Source organism: Bos grunniens, chromosome 14 (assembly GCF_055505025.1).
Source record: "Bos grunniens cultivar Pamir isolate PY7600 chromosome 14, Bosgru_T2T1.0, whole genome shotgun sequence".
Lineage (NCBI taxonomy): Eukaryota > Metazoa > Chordata > Mammalia > Artiodactyla > Bovidae > Bos > Bos grunniens.
Genome location: NC_141178.1, coordinates 20,977,643 through 20,996,383, shown reverse-complemented (window position 1 = coordinate 20,996,383; position 18,741 = coordinate 20,977,643). Strand labels below are relative to the sequence as shown.

Genomic DNA, 18,741 nt, shown 5'->3' with positions numbered 1-18,741 from the left:
GTAATTAACCTGAATTCAACTACATTGCCTAGAAAAATAAAGGGAGAAAAACCCCTTCACCTATCCATGGTCTTCACTGCTTGCTCTTCCCTATTCCGTCTAGACCTTGGCTGTCACCATCTGTAACTAAGGGGCTTCCTAGGTGGCGCTAGTGGTAAAGAACCTGCCTGTCAATGCAGGAGAACTAAGACACAATTCAATCCCTGGGTCGGGAAGATTCCCCAGAGGAGGAAATGGCAACCCACTCCAGTATTCTTGCCTGGAAAACCCACGGACAGAGAAGCCTGGGCAGGCTACAGTCCATGGGGTGCCAAAGAGTCGGACACGACTAAAGTGACTTAACACAGCATCTGTACCTAAATATTTTTTTGAACACAAGGAGAAAAAAGGTTTTTTACCTCCTTGGCCTTTGGGCTTCCAAGCAACTTGAAGGCTCTTTTACATATCCCCCAACCAAACTTTAAACATAACCCCTACAGAAGATGCAACACACACTATATACACCTAGATTCACGACCTAAGGATGAAACCTAAATGCTATGGAGACGTGTTTCCTTCTGTGTGCTTCTCTGCACTTTTTAAATTCTCTGAAGGAATATCCATTGCATTCGAAACCAGGAAAAAAGATTATTCTGCCCAAAGACTGCTCCGTCTGTAACAAGCCCATCAAGTGAGTGGGATGTAGGTGATTCTCTGGGCAGCTCCGGCAGCCCTGCTCAGGGGCACTCAGCACCGGCAGGGGTGGCATCTGTGCCATAGGGCTGTGGGCATCACTTCAAGGACTCATGTCCTCACCTTGAGAATGCTGGCAGGAGGCTCCCACTCCAAGTGGTTCGCATTTTCAAATAAGCCAAAGGCAGATGGGGTGGAGGAGAGCCCTAAATTTGTCCTCAGTAGTTAGCACTGCCCTGGATTTAGAAACAAGAGATCTGGATTCTGACCTGGGTGCTTCTATTTCCTGGATAGGTGACCCCACTCAATCTCTTTTATTATTTCTATTGTGATTTTTTTTAAATTTTCTTCATAGTTGATTCACAATGTTGTGTTTAAACCACTCAGTCTCTTAAGCTCACTAAGCCTCAGTTTTTCCTCATCTAGTAGATGTTGATAGCAATGATGTATGAGGTTTAGAGAGTTATGAATACTAACGTCTCTTATTCGTGTCCAACTCTTTGGGACCCCATAGACTGTAGCCCAGCAGGCTCCTCTGTCCATGGGATTCTCCAGGCAAGAACACTGGAGTGGGCTGCCATTTCCTTTTCCAGGGAATACTAATATCCCCAAAGAAAAATGCTCACTTATAGTAGATGCTCAGTAAATGGTATTTGAATATAAATGACAAGGAAAGAGAGGCAATCTCAGAAGGAAGTGTGAGGTAGTGACCACAGAAATCCTCTTGCTATTTCCAAATGTTCCGTGCGTGTCTGGGCTCACAAGAACATTTCTATCAGTTTTCTGTGGCTGTAACAAAGTACCACAAGCTGGGGGGCTTAACAGAAATGTCTCGTCACAGTTCTGGAGGCTAGAAGCCTGAGACCAAGGTGTTGGCGGGGTTCATTTCTTCTGTGGGCTGTGACAGAGACTCTGCTTCACGCCTCTCCTGCAACTTCTGCTGGGTGGCTGGCCACCTTTGGCCTTCCTTGCTTTCAGTGTCTGCCTTGGTCTTCACATGGCATTCTCTCTGAGCGTTTGTCTGTGTGTTCACATTTCCCTTTTCATAAGGACACCAGTCACATTGGATTATAGCCTACTGTAATGACCTCATTTTAAAGTGATTACTTCTGTAAGAACTCTATCTCCTGAAAAGGTTACATTTTGGAAGAGAACATAGGCAAAACATTCTCTGACATAAACCCATAAATTGTACCAATGTTTTCTTAGCTCAGTCTCCCAAGGCAATAGAAAAAAATAAAAATAAACAAACGGGCCCTAATCAAACTTATAAGCTTTTGCACAGCAAAGGAAATCAAAACCAAAACAGAAAGACAACCTATGGACTGGGAGAAGATATTTGCAAGTGATGCAACCAACAAGGACTTAATTTCCAGAATATATAAACAGCTCATTAAACGCAATAATAAAAAACCAAACAACCCAATCAAAAAATGGGCATAAAAAGATATTTCTCCAAAGAAGACATTCAGATGGCTTGACAGGCACATGAAAAAATGATCAACATCACTAATTATTAGACAAATGCAAATCAAAACCACAATGAGATACCACCTCACACCAGTCAGAGGAGCCATGATCAAAAAGCCTACAGATGACAAATGCTGCAGAGAGTGTGAAGAGAAATGAGCCTTCTTACACTGTTGGTGGGAATGTGAATTGGTATAGCCATTATGAAGAACAACATGTGTTGCGGTCTTTTACAGACCGGGACCTGGTGGACTTGAGTCGACCAAAAGAAAGAGAGAAAAAGAGAGAGAGAGAGCAGTATCTCTTGGGTTACATAGAAAACCAATAAAGCCCCCACACACAGGACTTGTACCACTCGCAAAGGCACAGGGTGTCCTCTCAAGGAGGTCTTGAAACCCCAGGCGAGAAAGTGAGCTTGGCAGGTTTTCACAGTCCGACGAGAATGAAGACAGAAAGGCCACGGGGGACCCAAGTCTCTAGTGGACCTCCCAGGCTAATCCAAAAGATGGAGGTGGGAACAAGCCAGTGTGACCGCTGCTCTCACCGGGCTGGACAAAGGGCCTGGAGAGCCTGGGGCAGGACGAGCGGCCACCCAGGAGACCAGGGTCATGAGAGGTGAGATTCCCAGATGTTGATGAAAAGCCCGGGTTTGTTGCCACCTGTTTCTTGAAGTGATTTTGCAAAACCACCCTTATAACAAATGAGCTTGTGTTTGGCAAAGCCAGTGTAGAGAGGGGGGAGGTTTTCTTACTATGCAACCCACCAGGTGGACAAGAACCTGAAAAGGAAGAGTGGGTAGAACTCCTGAGGAAAGGAAACATCAACTCTGGGGACTACAGGAAGAACGAAATGGATACAGACAAGTTTTAGGAGATGTATTCATTCAAGAGAGGTAGCTTGAGGTCCTACTGTGGCCAGGCCCAGTGTTAGGAGCAGGACTACAATGGCCAGTGGAAAGACCCCTTCCCTGTCATTCCCAAGAGTACATGCCTTAACCAATAATTATTTGACTGTCTTGTAATAACCTAAATGGAAAAGAATCTGAAAAAGGATATATACACACACACATATATGTATTATATATTAGGTTGGCCAAAAAGTTAATTTGGGCTTTTTTGTACCATCTTACGGAAAACTTGAACAAACTTTTTGACCAACCAAACATATATAAAAAGTCACTTCTCTGTACACTTAAAACTATCACAACATTGCAATTTAACTATACTCCAATTCTAAAAACTGTTTGAGCGAGTAGAGAAGATCTAGGTGCCGCACGAGTGAGCAAGAAGTGACTGTTTGTTTGTTTTTTCTTTCTTTTTTAAATCAAAGAGCCAGCCTCTGGGCAACAAAGTGGAAATGGAGATTGTGAGCATGTTGGAAAAAAACGCTACGCTCCTCAAATTCGGCTACCACTTCACCCAGCAGGGACCTCGGCTGCGAGCGTCCAACGCCATGATGAACAACAACGACCTTGTGAGGAAGAGGAGGCTGGCAGACTTGACCGGGCCCATCATCCCCAAGTGCCGGAGCGGCGTCTAGTGTGTGCGGGTGCCGACCACGCCTTTGAACTGGACGTGTTCTACTGATAAGCTGTGCTCTGCGGTGGGAACCAGAAGGCAGAATGCCAGCACAAACCCCGTTGTGGTTCAGTTCTTCATGCACTAAGGTTTTAGGTTAGCTAGTGGTTGTAGCTGAGGATTTTATAAACTATGGTTAATGTGAAGTTTTTCTTTAGTCACAGAAATTCAGTCTGTTTATTATTTAAAAACTAAGAAGCCCCTGAACCGGCAGATCTTAGTGAAGACGATGTTAGCGCAGCAGTGACTTAACCCCAGAAGTCCAGTTTCAGTGACCTTGGTATGTGGTGTTTCAGGTATATTTAAAATGTGTAACAGGAACAAACAGCACCCTCTTCCACATGGTTGAAAAACATTATAAAATATTTTATTACAAATTTGATCTTAGCTCTTTAACAAACAAATCATCATTCTTAATCCTCCTTTAAATTTTAAGAACCTCAAGATTAAAGTTGCTAAATTGAAAAAAAAATAAAAAATAAAAAATAAAAACTGTTTGAAATATTACCAAGTGGTACTATCTGACCTGCCTCTTGAGAAATCTGTATGCAGGTCAGGAAGCAACAGTTAGAACTGGGCATGGAACAACAGACGGGTTCCAAATAGGAAAAGGAGTATATCAAGGCTGTATATTGTCATCCTGCTTATTTAACTTCTATGCAGAGTACATCATGAGAAACGCTGGACTGGAAGAAACACAAGCTGGAATCAAGATTGCCGGGAGAAATATCAATAACCTCAGATATGCAGATGACACCACCCTTATGGCAGAAAGTGAAGAGGAACTCAAAAGCGTCTTGATGAAAGTGAAAGAGGAGAGTGAAAAAGTTGGCTTAAAGCTCAACATTCAGAAAACAAAGATCATGGCATCCGGTCCCATCACTTCATGGGAAATAGATGGGGAAACAGTGGAAACAGTGTCAGACTTTATTTTTCTGGGCTCCAAAATCACTGCGGATGGTGACTGCAGCCATGAAATTAACAGACGCTTACTCCTTGGAAGGAAAGTTATGACCAACCTAGATAGCATATTCAAAAGCAGAGACATTACTTTGCCAACAAAGGTTCGTCTAGTCAAGGCTATGGTTTTTCCTGTGGTCATGTATGGATGTGAGAGTTGGACTGTGAAGAAGGCTGAGCGCTGAAGAATTGATGCTTTTGAACTGTGGTGTTGGAGAAGACTCTTGAGAGTCCCTTGGACTGCAAGGAGATCCAACCTGTCCATTCTGAAGGAGATCAGCCCTGGGATATCTTTGGAAGGAATGATGCTAAAGCTGAAACTCCAGTACTTTGGCCACCTCATGTGAAGAGTTGACTCATTGGAAAAGACTCTGATGCTGGGAGGGATTGGGGGCAGGAGGAGAAGGGGACGACAGAGGATGAGATGGCTGGATGGCATCACTGACTCAATGGACATGAGTCTGAGTGAACTCCAGGAATTGGTGAGGGACAGGGAGGCCTGGCGTGCTGCGATTCATGGGGTCGCAAAGAGTCAGACACGACTGAGCAACTGAACTGAACAGTCTACAGGTCCAGCTGGTGGAGAGGGAGGCTTACCCACCACGAAGTCAGAGGTCAATTCCCCACAGGCACCCTCACTCAGGGAGTGGATCGGGGTCATCGGCTGTGTGCAGCCTGCAGGGGCAGTCCTGTTTACCAACGGAGGTCTCCTGCAGGGGTCTGTGCACACGGGCCCCTCCCCAGGCAGAATGAATGACTCAGTCCTCTGCACTCCCCTAGCTCCCTCCCCTCCTGCTGTTCTAGAGGGCTCTCCTCTGCCCTTGGAGGAGTCTGCTGCTGCTGCTAAGTCGCTTCAGTCATGTCCGACTCTGTGCGACCCCATGGATGGCAGCCCACCAGGCTAGGTTAAACTTATTCAGGTGAGCAAACATCAGCAGCGAGAGATGTAAGGCAGAGAAAGCAGGAGGCAACTTAGGAAGACTGGACAGGAGGAGGGCAGGTTTAGATCAAGTGCCTACTCATTCAGAGGACCCCAACGGGCGGCTCCATAGTTTGCTAAGATACAAAGATGAATGAGTCCACTCCCTGCACTCAGAGCTCCTGAGGCTGGGGTGGCCAGAAAAAAAAGTGGTTTCAATGTGATACTAAAAGAGAGTGACCAGAGGCCCAGAAGGAAAGGACTCTTGAGGACTGAGGGAGCTGGGGGCAGGAAATGTGAAGGGACAGGGAGGCTGTGCAGTGCAGACTGGACAACTTACCAAATCCCATCTGCCTTGAACAGAGACCCTCTCCAGCTCCAGAATTCTAGCCATGAAGCCATTAGTGATGATTTTGTTGTTGTTTAGTCACTCAGTTGTGTCCAACTCTTTGCCACCCCATGGACTGTAGTCTGTCAGGCTCCTCTGTCCATAGGATTTCCCAGGCAAGAATACTGGAGTGGGTTGCCATTTCCTTTTCCAGGAGGTCTTTCCAACCCAGGAATCGAACCTGTGTTTCCTGAGCCATCAGGGAAGCCCAGTGATGTTTTTACAATATGAATTATCCTAAATCCTGGTTTTCCTTTTGTCCCCCCGTCAGAAAAGAGTTGATGGGAACAGGAATATGTGTCGTCTGGCTTCTTACCACACAATCACTGTGGACCAGTGCAGTGCCCCCAGAAGCCTGGAACTGAATTAACAGGTGGCTAACGGGCAGAGGGTGGGTAAGACCCGGGGAGTAGGAGGGAAGAAAAAAATAAACAACGCTGGCTAATCTCCCAGGGTGACTGAAGCCCAGGGAATGCTTGGTTCCATGCTGACCTTCAGAAATGTTTCCTCTCCTCTGAGGCTGATGGAAATTTCTGGGGAATTGAAATGATCCTGCCCATCTAAAAGTCTTGCCAATTTTAGGGCTCTGCTGTTCTGAGACAGCAGTTGAGCCATTCCTGTGAATGACTCAGGTCTTCAGGACCACCTGCCTGGCAGGGCTGTCCCACGTATGGCAGGGTACCACGAATGAGCGTGATTGTCCCAGGTCCCACCTGTTGCAGATCTCATGATGCATGATGGGACATGACTCAGGATGGCAGAGTAACAAATGAATAAGTATTGGAAACAAATAAATATGGACATATTTAGCCATCCCATAATAACTCTCCCACACTTGAACACATGTACAGACACACATATGCTTCCAGTCACCAAGGCAACCATTCCCTGAAGCTATATTTTGTTCTTTTCCGCATTAGATATTTTCAACCTTATTTCCTAGGAGTGTAGCTCTGGTCTTTTGAGTCTCTCCTGAGGAAGTACCTCAGTACACCTCCTTGGGACATGCTGTTACATCTAACATTTTCCAGGTCAGTTTTGAAGGCTCATGTCTTATCCTCTTTCTGACATTGAATTCAGCCAACACACCATTTGAAAAGGCACTGAAAGCATCAGCAACACAAAATGACCATTACGACTGCTACTGTGAGTCAGAGAAATTAGAGACAAAGGTAGTGTTTGCCTTGCACAGTTTTCCCTGACAATTCTCGCTTTAAAAAAAAGGGTGGGGGGGATCACAAAGTTCACGTGAAAAAGGAGCCAGTGTGGTTCCAACAGATGGAGACAGAATCTCAGGATTAAAAGGGACAGCTCTTATTTTGGAGGCAGGAATTTAGGACTAAGGATGGTTTAAGAGCAGTTGTTGACATTTCTTTCCTCCTCCTTATGACATATGTTACTCTTCAAATTAACCCCATTTTCTGTTTTAGATTTCAATATTTTAAAATGCCAGCAACACAAAGGGGTCAGGAAACAGTTAAAACATTCTTATACAAATATTAATATGGCTTTTGACAACATCCATGTAATAAGCAAGGAAGTTTTTTCCTTTTAACATCACCAACGCGTTCATGATTAAAGGTCAGTCTGTGGCAACAGTTAATCTAATTTCATCTCTACGCTACAATCATTACTCTCTGCTTTAAAAAAAAAAAAAAAATCTTATTTGTCACTGGTCCAAAAAGTTCTCTGCATATCCTTCTGTCAGATTTCTGCCAGAGGGGGAATGGTACGAGTATTTAATTTACAGTCGTAATCCACTCTCATGCGCTGCCTCTTATTAAGCGTCGGGGCACAGTGGAGTGGAGAGGTAAGTCTTCACTAGGAAACAACTGCTTGTAAAGTAGCTTAAGCGCAGAATTGGTGATGGTGCGGCCGGCGTTTATTATGCCCTGAACTAGGGCTCTGGTTTTCAAAACCCGAGACGGGAGAAAAGGTGGGAGCCGCGAGGAAGACTGCACCCAGGTAACCTGCGTCAGTCTATACATCAACGGAGAGAGGGGCAAGAGGCCAGTGGATGCAGAGCCTCGGCCGCGTGCACAGTGGCCAGAACCCGGCGAAGGCGCATCCCAGGGGCGGGAGGCGTGGGTGGGCTGCGGAGAAGGCGTGCGAGCCGGGCGCGCAGTCCTCCCACCCCATCAGTCCCTGCCAATGAGCGGGCACAGGCGGGGGCCCGGAGGTGCGGGGTTTCCCGGAGGCTCGGGGATTAACTCAGCTTCCCTGAGGGTCTCTGGTTGGCCCACCCCCTCCCTGGGCCTGGGCGGGTCAGTCACAAGGCAGGTCCCGTCTGTCTGTCTGCCTGTCTCCCGCCTCTCCCTCCCACCACTACCGCCGCCGCCGTTCCGCACCGAACGCTCCGGGGGTCTGGGCTGGCCCTGGCGCCCCGCGTGCCCCCGCCTCCCGGAGCCGGGCGCACTCACCCGCGTGCAGGCCGCCCGCCTCGGGGCCGCTGTCCGGGGCGGCGTTGCTGGGCTGCGCGTCCGAGTCGGTGTAGGTGAGCCAGGTGGACTCCGTCTCCCGAGTCCAGCTCTCGTAGTAGCGGGGCTCGATGGCATCCGCCCGGCTCCCGCCGCAGCCCATCGTCCCTCCCGCGCTGCGGGCGCGCCCGGCGGCCGCTGGGCTTTTGGTTCCGGCGGCGGCTCAGCCCCGGCGGCGCAGCCCTGGCCCGCGAAGAGGCGGCGGCGGCGGCGGCATCGGGTCCCCGTGCCAGCCCTCCCGCCCGCGCCGCAGCCAGGCGCCCGCCGCCCCCTCCGCCGCGCCAACTCCCTGCGCCCCTCCTCTCCTCCTCCAAGGCCCTCCTCTTCCCCACCTCTCGGCCCCCTGCCGCCCCTCGCCCTTGCCGCGCCCCCTACCTGTCCTCAATTCAAATTCTCCCCCGCATCATCCCTGGGGGCGCCCAGCCGACCCGGGGACTCAGGAGCGATGGCCTGGGAATGGGAGGGGACGAGGGATGGATGTCCCTCCAGGGGTTCAGCCCCTCCAGCTGGGGTTATGGCTCCCAGGCTCTTGCGCATCCATCCACTCCCCCTTATTTATTCCTTCATGCCTTCTTCCTCTCTCCTTCCTTCCCTCCCTCCCTTCCACCTTTGTTCCACTCAAACATCCCGGGGAACCTTGGAAGGGACTCTCAAGCTTTCTGGCCACTTGTTTCTAAAGCAATGGAGCTGGTGACGACCCAGAACCAGGAAAAGAAACTATTGCTGTTAAGAAAAAACTGGAAATAGAACTGCCTTATGATCCAGCAATCCCACTGCTGGGCATACACACTCAGGAAACCAGAAGGGAAAGAGACACGTGTACCCCAATGTTCATCGCAGCACTGTTTATAATAGCCAGGACATGGAAGCAACCTAGATGTCCATCAGCAGATGAATGGATAAGAAAGCTGTGGTATATATACACAATGGAGTATTACTCAGCCATTAAAAAGAATACATTTGAATCAGTTCTAATGAGGTGGATAAAACTGGAGCCTATTATACAGAGTGAAGTAAGCCAGAAAGAAAAACACCAATACAGTATACTAACGCATATATATGGAATTTAGAAAGATGGTAACAATAACCCTGTGTACGAGACAGCAAAAGAGACACTGATGTATAGAACAGTCTTATGGACTCTGTTGGAGAGGGTGAGGGTGGGAAGATTTGGGAGAATGGCATTGAAACATGTATAATATCATGTATGAAACAAGTCGCCAGTCCAGGTTCGATGCACGATACTGGATGCTTGGGGCTGGTGCACTGGGATGACCCAGAGGGATGGTATGGGGAGGGAGGAGGGAGGAGGGTTCAGGATGGGGAACAAATGTATACCTGTGGCGGATTCATTTTGATATTTGGCAAAACTAATACAATTTTGTAAAGTTAAAAAAAAAAAAAAAAAGAATGAAGGAAGAATCAGAGCCCCTGCCTCTCCTACTTGGTTTGGGAAGCAGGGAGTAGGGTCTTATAATGTCTGAGAGAGCTGGACCAGACTCTGTGTCGCTAACAGCCTTTCCAGTTCTGAGACTTTGAACTTTATTCTCAAGAAAGCAAAAGAGCATCAGGAACCTCAAGGAACTCGGAGCAGTCCCTCTGGGTCGTCTGTTAAGGCGTGGCTGGCTTCCCTCCAAATCCATTGGTGGCCTTGATACTCCCAGGGTTCGTACCCCAACTGTCAGCCTTTCATTCCGGGGTGCACGCTCAGCTCTGTGTGCTTGATGGGAGCACTCCTCGAGCTCAGACTTGGGTAAACCAAAGAATTCCCTTGTCCCAAAGGAACCAGAACACCCTGGGAAAAGAAGGAAACTGCCTTAAGGAGACAGCTAAGAAAGAAGGGTTGAAAGAATAAATCCTCAGTGACTAAGCTCTGGCAGATCTTCACAGTGTTGAATAAATACTGTTTTCATTCTTCCAAAAGTATATATATATATATATATTATTATTTTAGTCGAAATATATCTGACGTACACTAGTAGGTTAGTTTCAGGTGTACTACCTAGTATTTGACATTGGCATCCATTATGAAATGATCACCATGGTAAGTCTAGTAACCATCTGTCCCCATACAAAGTTATTAAATTATTATTGACCATATTCCTTGTGTTGTATATTACATCCTTGTAGCTCATTTATTATATCACTGAAGGTTTGTACCTCTTGATCCTTTCATCTGTCTCACCCACCTTCTCACCTTCTGCCCATCTGGTGACCATTCTTTTGTTCTCTGTATCTATGAGTCTGTTTTCAGCTTGTTTTGTTTGGCTTTTAGATTCCACATATAAATAAGATCCGGAGAAGGCAATGGCACCCCACTCCAGTACTTTTGCCTGGAAAATCCCATGGATGGAGGAGCCTGGTAGGCTGCAGTCTATGGGGTCGCTAAGAGTCGGACACGACTGAGCAACTTCGCTTTCACTTTTCACTTTCATGCATTGGAGAAGGAAATGGCAACCCACTCCAGTGTTCTTGCCTGGAGAATCCCAGGGACGGGGGAGCCTGGTGGCTGCCATCTATGGGGTTACACAGAGTTGGACACGACTGAAGTGACTTAGCATAAATAAGATCACACAGAATCTGTCTTCCTCTGATTTATTTCACTTGCCTCAATATTCTCTAAATCCACCCACATTGTTGCAAATGGCAACTTTTCATTTCTTTTTAAATGATTAATATTACATTGTCTATATACCAGATCTTCTTTATCCATTTTTCTGTTGATAGATGCTTACGTTGCTTGTACCTCTTGGCTATTGTAAATAATGCTGAAATGAACATAGGGGTGCAAATATAGTTTATTTCTTTATTTGGCTGCATCAGGTCTTAGTTGCAGCACGCAGGATCTTCACTGTGCCATGCGGTGTCTTTCGTTATGGCACACGGGCTCTCTAGTTGCAGTGTGTGGGCTTAGTTGCTCCATGGCATGTGGGATCTTAGCTCTCCCACCAGGGACTGAACCCCCATCTCCTGCATTGCAAGGCAGATTCTTAACTGCTGGACCACCAGGGAAGTCCCCTTATATCCTTTCAAATTAGTGTTTTTGTTTTCTTCCAGTAAATATCTAGAAGTAAAATTGCTGGATCATATGGTAGCTTCACTTTTACTTTTTTGAGGATCTCTATACTGTTTTCCAGAGAAGCAATGGCAACCCACTCCAGTACTCTTGCCTGAAAAATCCCATGGACAGAGGAGCCTGGTAGGCTGCAGTCCATGGGATTGCAAAGAGTCGGACAGGACTGAGCGACTTCACTTTCACTTTTCACTTTCATGCACTGGAGAGGGAAATGGCAACCCACTCCAGTGTTCTTGCCTGGAGAATCCCAGGGACAGAGGAGCCTACTGGGCTGCCGTCTATGGGGTCGCACAGAGTCGGACATGACTAAAACGACTTAGCAGCAGCAGCAGCAGCATACTGTTTTCCATAGTAGTTCTACCAATTTACTTTCCCACTAACAGTTCATAAGTGTTCCCTTTTTCTCTGCATCATCAACACTAATAATTAGTGATGTTGAACATCTTTTCATGTGCATGTTGACCATCTGTATGTCTTCTTTTTTTTGAGAATTAAAAATAATTTTATTATAGTAACATACATATATAAGTTCGTCACTTCACCCACTTAGTGTATGTCTTCTTTAAAAAAACGTCCGTTCAGATTCTCTGCCCATTTTATGCTGACTTGTATGAGTTCTCTGCATATTTTGCATATTAACCCTTTAATGGATAAATTGTAAACATCTTCTCCCATTCAGTAGGTTACCTTCTCATTTTAGTTTCCTTTGCCGTGTAAAAGCTTTTAATTTTATGTAGTACTGTTTATTTTTGCCTTTGTTTCCCTTGAGTGAGGAGACAGATCCAAAGAACTATTGCTAAGACCAATGTCAAAGGGCATACTGGCTATGTTTTCTTCTAGGACTTTTATAGTTTCAGATTTTGAATTTATTTTTCTGTATAGAGTGAGAAAGTAGTCCAGTTTCATGCTGATGCATTAAGCTATTCAATTTTCCCAACACCATCTACTGAAGAAGCTGTCTTTTTCCCATTGTATTTTCCTGGCTTCTTTGTCATAGATTAACCATATAAGCTTGGGTTTATTTCTGGGCTCTCTATGCTGTTCCACTTATCTATGGGTATGTTTTATGTCCACACCATACTATTTTGATTACAGTAGCTTTGCATTATAGTTTAAAATCAGGCCTTGTGATGCTTCCAGCTTTGTTCTTTCTCGAGATTGTTTTGTCTATTTGGGTCTTTTGCATTTCCATACCAATTTTAGAATTATAGCTCTATTCTAGCTCTGTGAAAAATATCATTGGTATTTTGATAGGGATTGCATTGAATCTGTAGATTGTCTTGCAGAGTATGATCATTTTAACAATATTAACATTCCCAAAAGACATGAGTGTGGTATATCTTTTCATTTGTTCATAACATTTCAACTTCTTTGATCAATATCTTACAGTTCTCCAAGTCTCTTATCTCTTTGATTAGAATCATTCCTAAATATTTTATTCTTTTTGATGCAATTGTAAATGGGATTTTTTTTCCTAACGTCTCTTTCTGAAAGTCCACTTTTAGTGAGTAGAAATAAAGCCGATTTCTGTATAATAATTTTGTATCCTGCAACTTTACTGAATTCATTTAGTAGTTCTAATAGTTTTTTGTGGTGTTTTTAGGATTTTCTATATGTATTATATCATCTGCAAACAATGAAAGTTTTACTTCTTCCTTTCTGATTTTGATCCCTTTTATTTCTTTTTATTGCCTAATTACTATAGCTAGGACTTCCACCTCTGTGTGAAATAAAATTGGTGAGAATGGGCATCCTTGTCTTATTCTGGATCTTAGAGGAAATGGTTTCAACTTTTCAACACTGAGTATGATATTAGCTGTGGGTTTGTCATATATGGCCTTTATTATATTGAGGTATCTTTCCTCATTCAACATATATTTATTAAATACCTATTATGACAAAACACTGCCAGTAGATATAATACCCATCTAATACATTTTATTATCAATTGTATATATACTATAATGTGTATTGTTTAATATATCTTATAAAGTATACAGAATATAGGTATAGTATTCATTATATACTATATAACATATAGAATATAGACTAGGTTACATTGTCTATAGCATTCAGTATGTATTAACAGCATCCAGTAGATAGGCCAAGTTCAGGGCATTCCTGGAACACAGTAAAAATGAATAATGTAGGCTAAAGAAGATCTAGTTTAGGGCAGAGCTCTTAGATGTCCCTCTGGCAGGTTCTAATCAGAATCCATAATGCAGAAGTGAGCAAAGACTCCCTGAGCTAAGATCAGGGACTCCTCCTCATGCTGAGTCCAGAGCCTGCCAAATCCAAGGGCCCAGGCTGGCCCTTTCCCTGCAGGGTTTGCAGGGGAAGACACCTTTTAAGACACACTGGCACTGTCTTCAATCTGGTTTCAGCTGTGAGAGGCAGAAGAGGTGCAGTTATTTAGGATACAGAGGTTTCCCAAGCCCATTGGAATTCAGATGCCCTGTGTCCTTTTTTCTTAACCTTAAGATTTTGGTTTAAGAAGAATGAGCCCTCTGGAACAGAGAATTCTCAACATCTGTAACAGAATTTCTGCTTCCATCAGTTCTAGTGCGAAGTGGCTCCTTTAATAACCAACTACTTTGTAAAAGTCACCACCCAAAGAGCCGTCCAAACAGAAAGAGTGTCCATGCTGGGAAGATCCCAGGGAGTTCTAGAAAAATTTAAAAGGCCCCCAGAGCTGGAGCACCGTGAGCCAAGGAAATGAGGTGAACATGAGAGGAGGTGGAGGAGTGGGCTGGACCAGCTCGGGCACGGAAACAACCAGAGAGAGAGATTTGGACTTCATCTTAAAAGCGATGGGAAGTGTTGCAGAGCTTGAAGCCATGCACTGTTAACATCAGATCTGTGATTGTGAACTGTCACTCTGGAGGGAGGTGGAGAATATGTGTCAAAGAGGCTGGAATGGGTCCTGCGAAAGCATTAAGAGGCTCTTAGAGACAATGATATTGGAGAATGCAAGGAGTTGGGTGGACAGGCTTGCCAGTTGCTGAGAAGAGGAATCCTGGAGGTGAATTAAGATTGTATCAGCATGGGGAGGTCTGGAAATGGCAGATAGATGAGGAATACTGTTTCAGTTGAATTTGCGATGCCTCTATGGCTTGAGTTCACATAAGTAAAGCACTTAGCTTAGTTGCCAGAATGTAGTAAGAGTGACTTTGTAAGTGATGTGTGTGTGTGTGCTCAGTCATGTCCAACTCTTTGTGACCCCATGGACTGTTAGCCCGCCAGGCTCCTCTGTCCATGGGGATTCTCCAGGCAAGAACACTGGAGTAGGCTGCCATTTCCTCCTCCAAGGGATCTTCCCAACCCAGAGATCAAACCTGTGTCTCTTGTGTCTCCTGCATGGGCAGATTATTTACCAACTGCGCCACCTGGGAAGCTGGTTGTAAGTGCTGGTTTTTCTTATCACCTGGCTCCAAGTCTAGAACTCAGGAGAGAGATCTTGGCTAGAGAAATGAGTTTAGGAGGTATCAGTATATTAAAAATATCTGAATAAATGTCTTCCCCAAATATCTTGGCCTTCTCTGTTCTTGTTTTCTAGTAACTTCCCCAGCTCCTGCCTCCTGCACCCTGTCCCTTAAAGCTCAGTCTCTTCTGTCCCCAGTCTTCCTCTCTTTCTATAAAAAGCAACTTACCTCTGTTCCAGCATCTGACTCCATATTTGATATTTCAGCCACAACTTAACAATTTCTTCAGGCATCTCAAAAACTTGAAGGATGAAGATATTGTCCACACCTAGCTTTGAAAAATCCTCTATTACTAAGCTGTGGAGGATAATAAATAATAATCAATTTTTATTGTCACATATTCAAATTCTAAATAAGGTATCTAATACATGTACGAGTTGGAAATAGGGCCTGCTGACATTTTGCCAGTGACAGGAGACAGGAATGGAAACCTGCATGAACCAGCATCATGTTTATGACTGATTCCAGCAATGTTTCAGCACACCATGTGAATTAGTGCCTCAGAAAGTTACTCTGCCAGCCCAGCTTCCTGAGGCTCTTAGAGGAGGAGAATTTTGCTGAGCTGGACTGGTGAGTATGGAAAGACACAGGAATATGGGGTCATCAGAGCCAGATTAGGGAGCAGAGGCAGTGAAACTGTGAGATTGTAGTAAGATGTGTGAGTTAGTGAGATCCCAGGGAGAGACCATGGGAAGGGAAGGCTAGGAGTGAACGCAGAGGATGTTCAACATTTGCAGGGTGAATAGAGAGAAAGAGCCAGGAAGGGAAATCAAGGGGAAATCATCAGAGGAGAGTGGCACATCAAAGATTTTGAGAGAGGAGACCTCTCCAACAGTGCACCTATACAATGCAGATTGCATCACATGGGGACCAAGAAGGGGACCATGGGCTCTAACATCAAGGAGGTCCAGTTTATTGGAATGTTGGCAGTGGAAGCCAAACTGACTCAGGTCAAGAGTATAGGAGGGGTGAAGAATGAGACCACAATGCAGCAGCTGGAGGGAAAGTCCACATTAGAACTTTTGTTTTAATAGAAGAAACTAGAGAATATTCAATCTTAAATATTCACTGGAGGGACTGATGCTGAGGCTGAAGCTCCAATACTTGGGCTACCTAATGCGAAGAGCCGACTCATTGGAAAAGATTCAGGGCAGGAGGAGAAGGGGGTAACAGAGGATGGGATGGTTGAATGGCATCACTGACTCAATGGACATGAGTTTGAGCAAACTCCAGGAGATGGTGAAGGACAGGGAAGCCTGGTGTGCTGCAGTCCATGGGGTCGCCAAGAGTTGGACATGACTGAGCAACTGAATAACAACAACAAAAGAGCATGTTTATGGCTCGAGAAGGAGGCGAGAACACTGAAATCTGGGGATAAAGAGGGAGAGAGCCACAGCAGTGGGATGCGATTGGCCCCCGTGGGAGGAGGGCACCCCGCCTGCACTGTTGTAACAGAAATGCACGAGGAGGGCTGAGAGGATTCCAGGTTAGAACTAGGATGTTGAGGGTTCTCCAAAGGGATGGGTTTTATTTTCTCTGTGAAACAAGAAACACAGTTAGCCACTGAGAGTGAGGTAAAGAAGGGTTTCAGAGACTGGGAAAAACAGAGAAGGATTCCATCATTATTATAGAGACTGGGAGACTGAGCTGTACGTTTTGGGGGACCAGTCTTCAGCTCAATTGAGACTGCTGACTGTGGAGATTCCTCGGCAGAGTTGAGCCACCGGGGTGCAAGTTCCAGATGAATGAGGGCTCAGCCAAGACTGGGGGAGGTAAGAGGGACAGAGGGACTGGGAAGTGACTGAGATAGTGGTGCGTGGAACCCACTGGATGGGAGGAAGCTGATGGGGAGGAGGATGTGGTGAGGCCCCCAGTGGCCAAGGAGCACTCATTGTAGGGGCTTCCGTGGCCAGTTGGGAGAAGTAGGGATGATGGCAGAGAAAGCAGAGGGACTTTGAAACCCCATGTGGAACGAATCCTAAAAAGTGCTGAGATTGGACAACTGCCCATTCAAAACCTGTGAACAAGCTTGTGGGGCCTGGGTAAGAGTGCAAATGGAAACCGTCATACCATATATCTACTTTTTAAAGGTTGATAAAAAAGTTAGTACACTTATGGAAAATATGTTCTCTTATCTCAACAGATTATCTTCTTAACAACCTGAAAGGCTGGGTTCTAAGGTTGGATTTTTCTCTGGATCTTTGGAGATCTATGCTGAACATGGCAGAGTGGGCTGCCCAGTCTGGGACTCCTCTTCCTGCCTCCATGTCAGTCTTGCTCTCCCTGTGAACCCACAAGTCCATGTTCCATTTGCGCTCTCCTCCTCCAAATCAATGCCCTTGGCCCCTCCTCTGGCTGAGGAATCTGTAGCTGGGGGCTGAAATCTGCCTCGAAGGGGCTTGCTTTCCATGCAAGCTCTGGAAGTAGGGTCAGGGCTTTGCAGGGAATTGCAAGTTCCCGGGTACCCAGCAGGGAGGTTAGAAGGGAGGGGTTGGGGCCCAGATTCCAGGTGGATGAAGCCCATGGCCCCTGAATTCCTTACCCTCAGAGAGGAACAGAGTAGGGCCTCTAGAACAGAAGCCAGGAGCAGGGGGTCCCTCTTGCCAGGTGCTGTCCAGTGATTTGAATGGAATTGTGAACACTTCCAGGAAACAGGAGCTAGTTGTAAAGTTCTTGGGTTGAATGTGGTCACTGATTGCATGCACATTCCTGAACATCTATGTATATTTTAAGCTTCTCAAGGATAAGAGCATTATCTCATTTGGCTTAGAATCCTTAAGAAAGAATAATGGCTTAAGAGAGTCGATACTCATCAAATATTTGCTTAATGAATGAATTGCCTCTTAATGACAAGAGGCAGTGTGGGGATGTGGTTAAGAATATGAATTCTAGAGCCCAGCTTTCTGAGTTTGGAACTTGACTCTGCCACTTACAACTAGATAGCCTTGGACAAGTTGCTATCACCTGTGCCTCAGTTTCCTTATCTGTAAATGGGGATAGTGAATTGTGTGAGTATATGTAAAGGCTTGGAAGAGTGCCTGGGACATAGAAAACACTCAATCAATGCACGTATCTCTGCACTTGGGGGAAAGCAGCAACAATGGCATCTCTCTCCCTTACAGAGGAAATCTCTGAAATTATATGTTTTCACATGAGATAATGTCTGTGAATTTGGGGGGTTTTGTTTAATATTTATTTGTTTATTTGGCTGAGCCAGGTCTTAGTTGCAGCATGCGAGACCTTCACTGTTTGTCTCGGCATGCAGGATCTTTAGCTGCTGCATGTGGGATCTAGTTTCCTGACCAGGGATCAAACCCAAGCCCCCTGCATTGGGAGCATGGAGTCTTAGTCACTGGCCACTAGGGAAGTCCCCCAATATCTGTGAATTCACTTAGCACACAACAGAAGTTTGGTAAATGGTAGTCTTTTTTCTTTCCCTTTCTTCCCTTTTCTTTCCCTTTATGATGTTACGGGGGCTTCCCAGGTGGCGCTAGTGGTAAAGAACCCACCTGCCAATGCAGGAGAGCTAAGAGATTCGAGTTTGATTTCTGGATCAGGAATATCCCCTGGAGAATAAGGGCATGGCAACCCACTCCAGTACTCTTGCCTGAAGAATCTCATGAACAGAGGAGCCTGGCGGGCTACACAGAGTCCACAGAGTCACCGAGATGTGGACACAACTGAAGTGCCCCTGCTCCTCCATGCTCTTTTAATTACAGC

The 18,741-nt window shown here is 45.7% G+C and overlaps 1 protein-coding gene across 1 annotated transcript in view; it reads right to left on the bottom strand.

Moving 5' to 3' along the window:
• Positions 1-8,778, bottom strand: part of BAALC (BAALC binder of MAP3K1 and KLF4) — an 88,179-nt gene extending 79,401 nt beyond the window's left edge. The window contains exon 1 of the mRNA XM_086335332.1: positions 8,407-8,778. Coding sequence (XP_086191458.1) covers positions 8,407-8,566 — 160 coding nt within the window. The 5' untranslated portion in view covers positions 8,567-8,778. The remainder of the gene's footprint in view (positions 1-8,406) is intronic.
• Between the last annotated feature and the right edge of the window lie 9,963 nt (positions 8,779-18,741).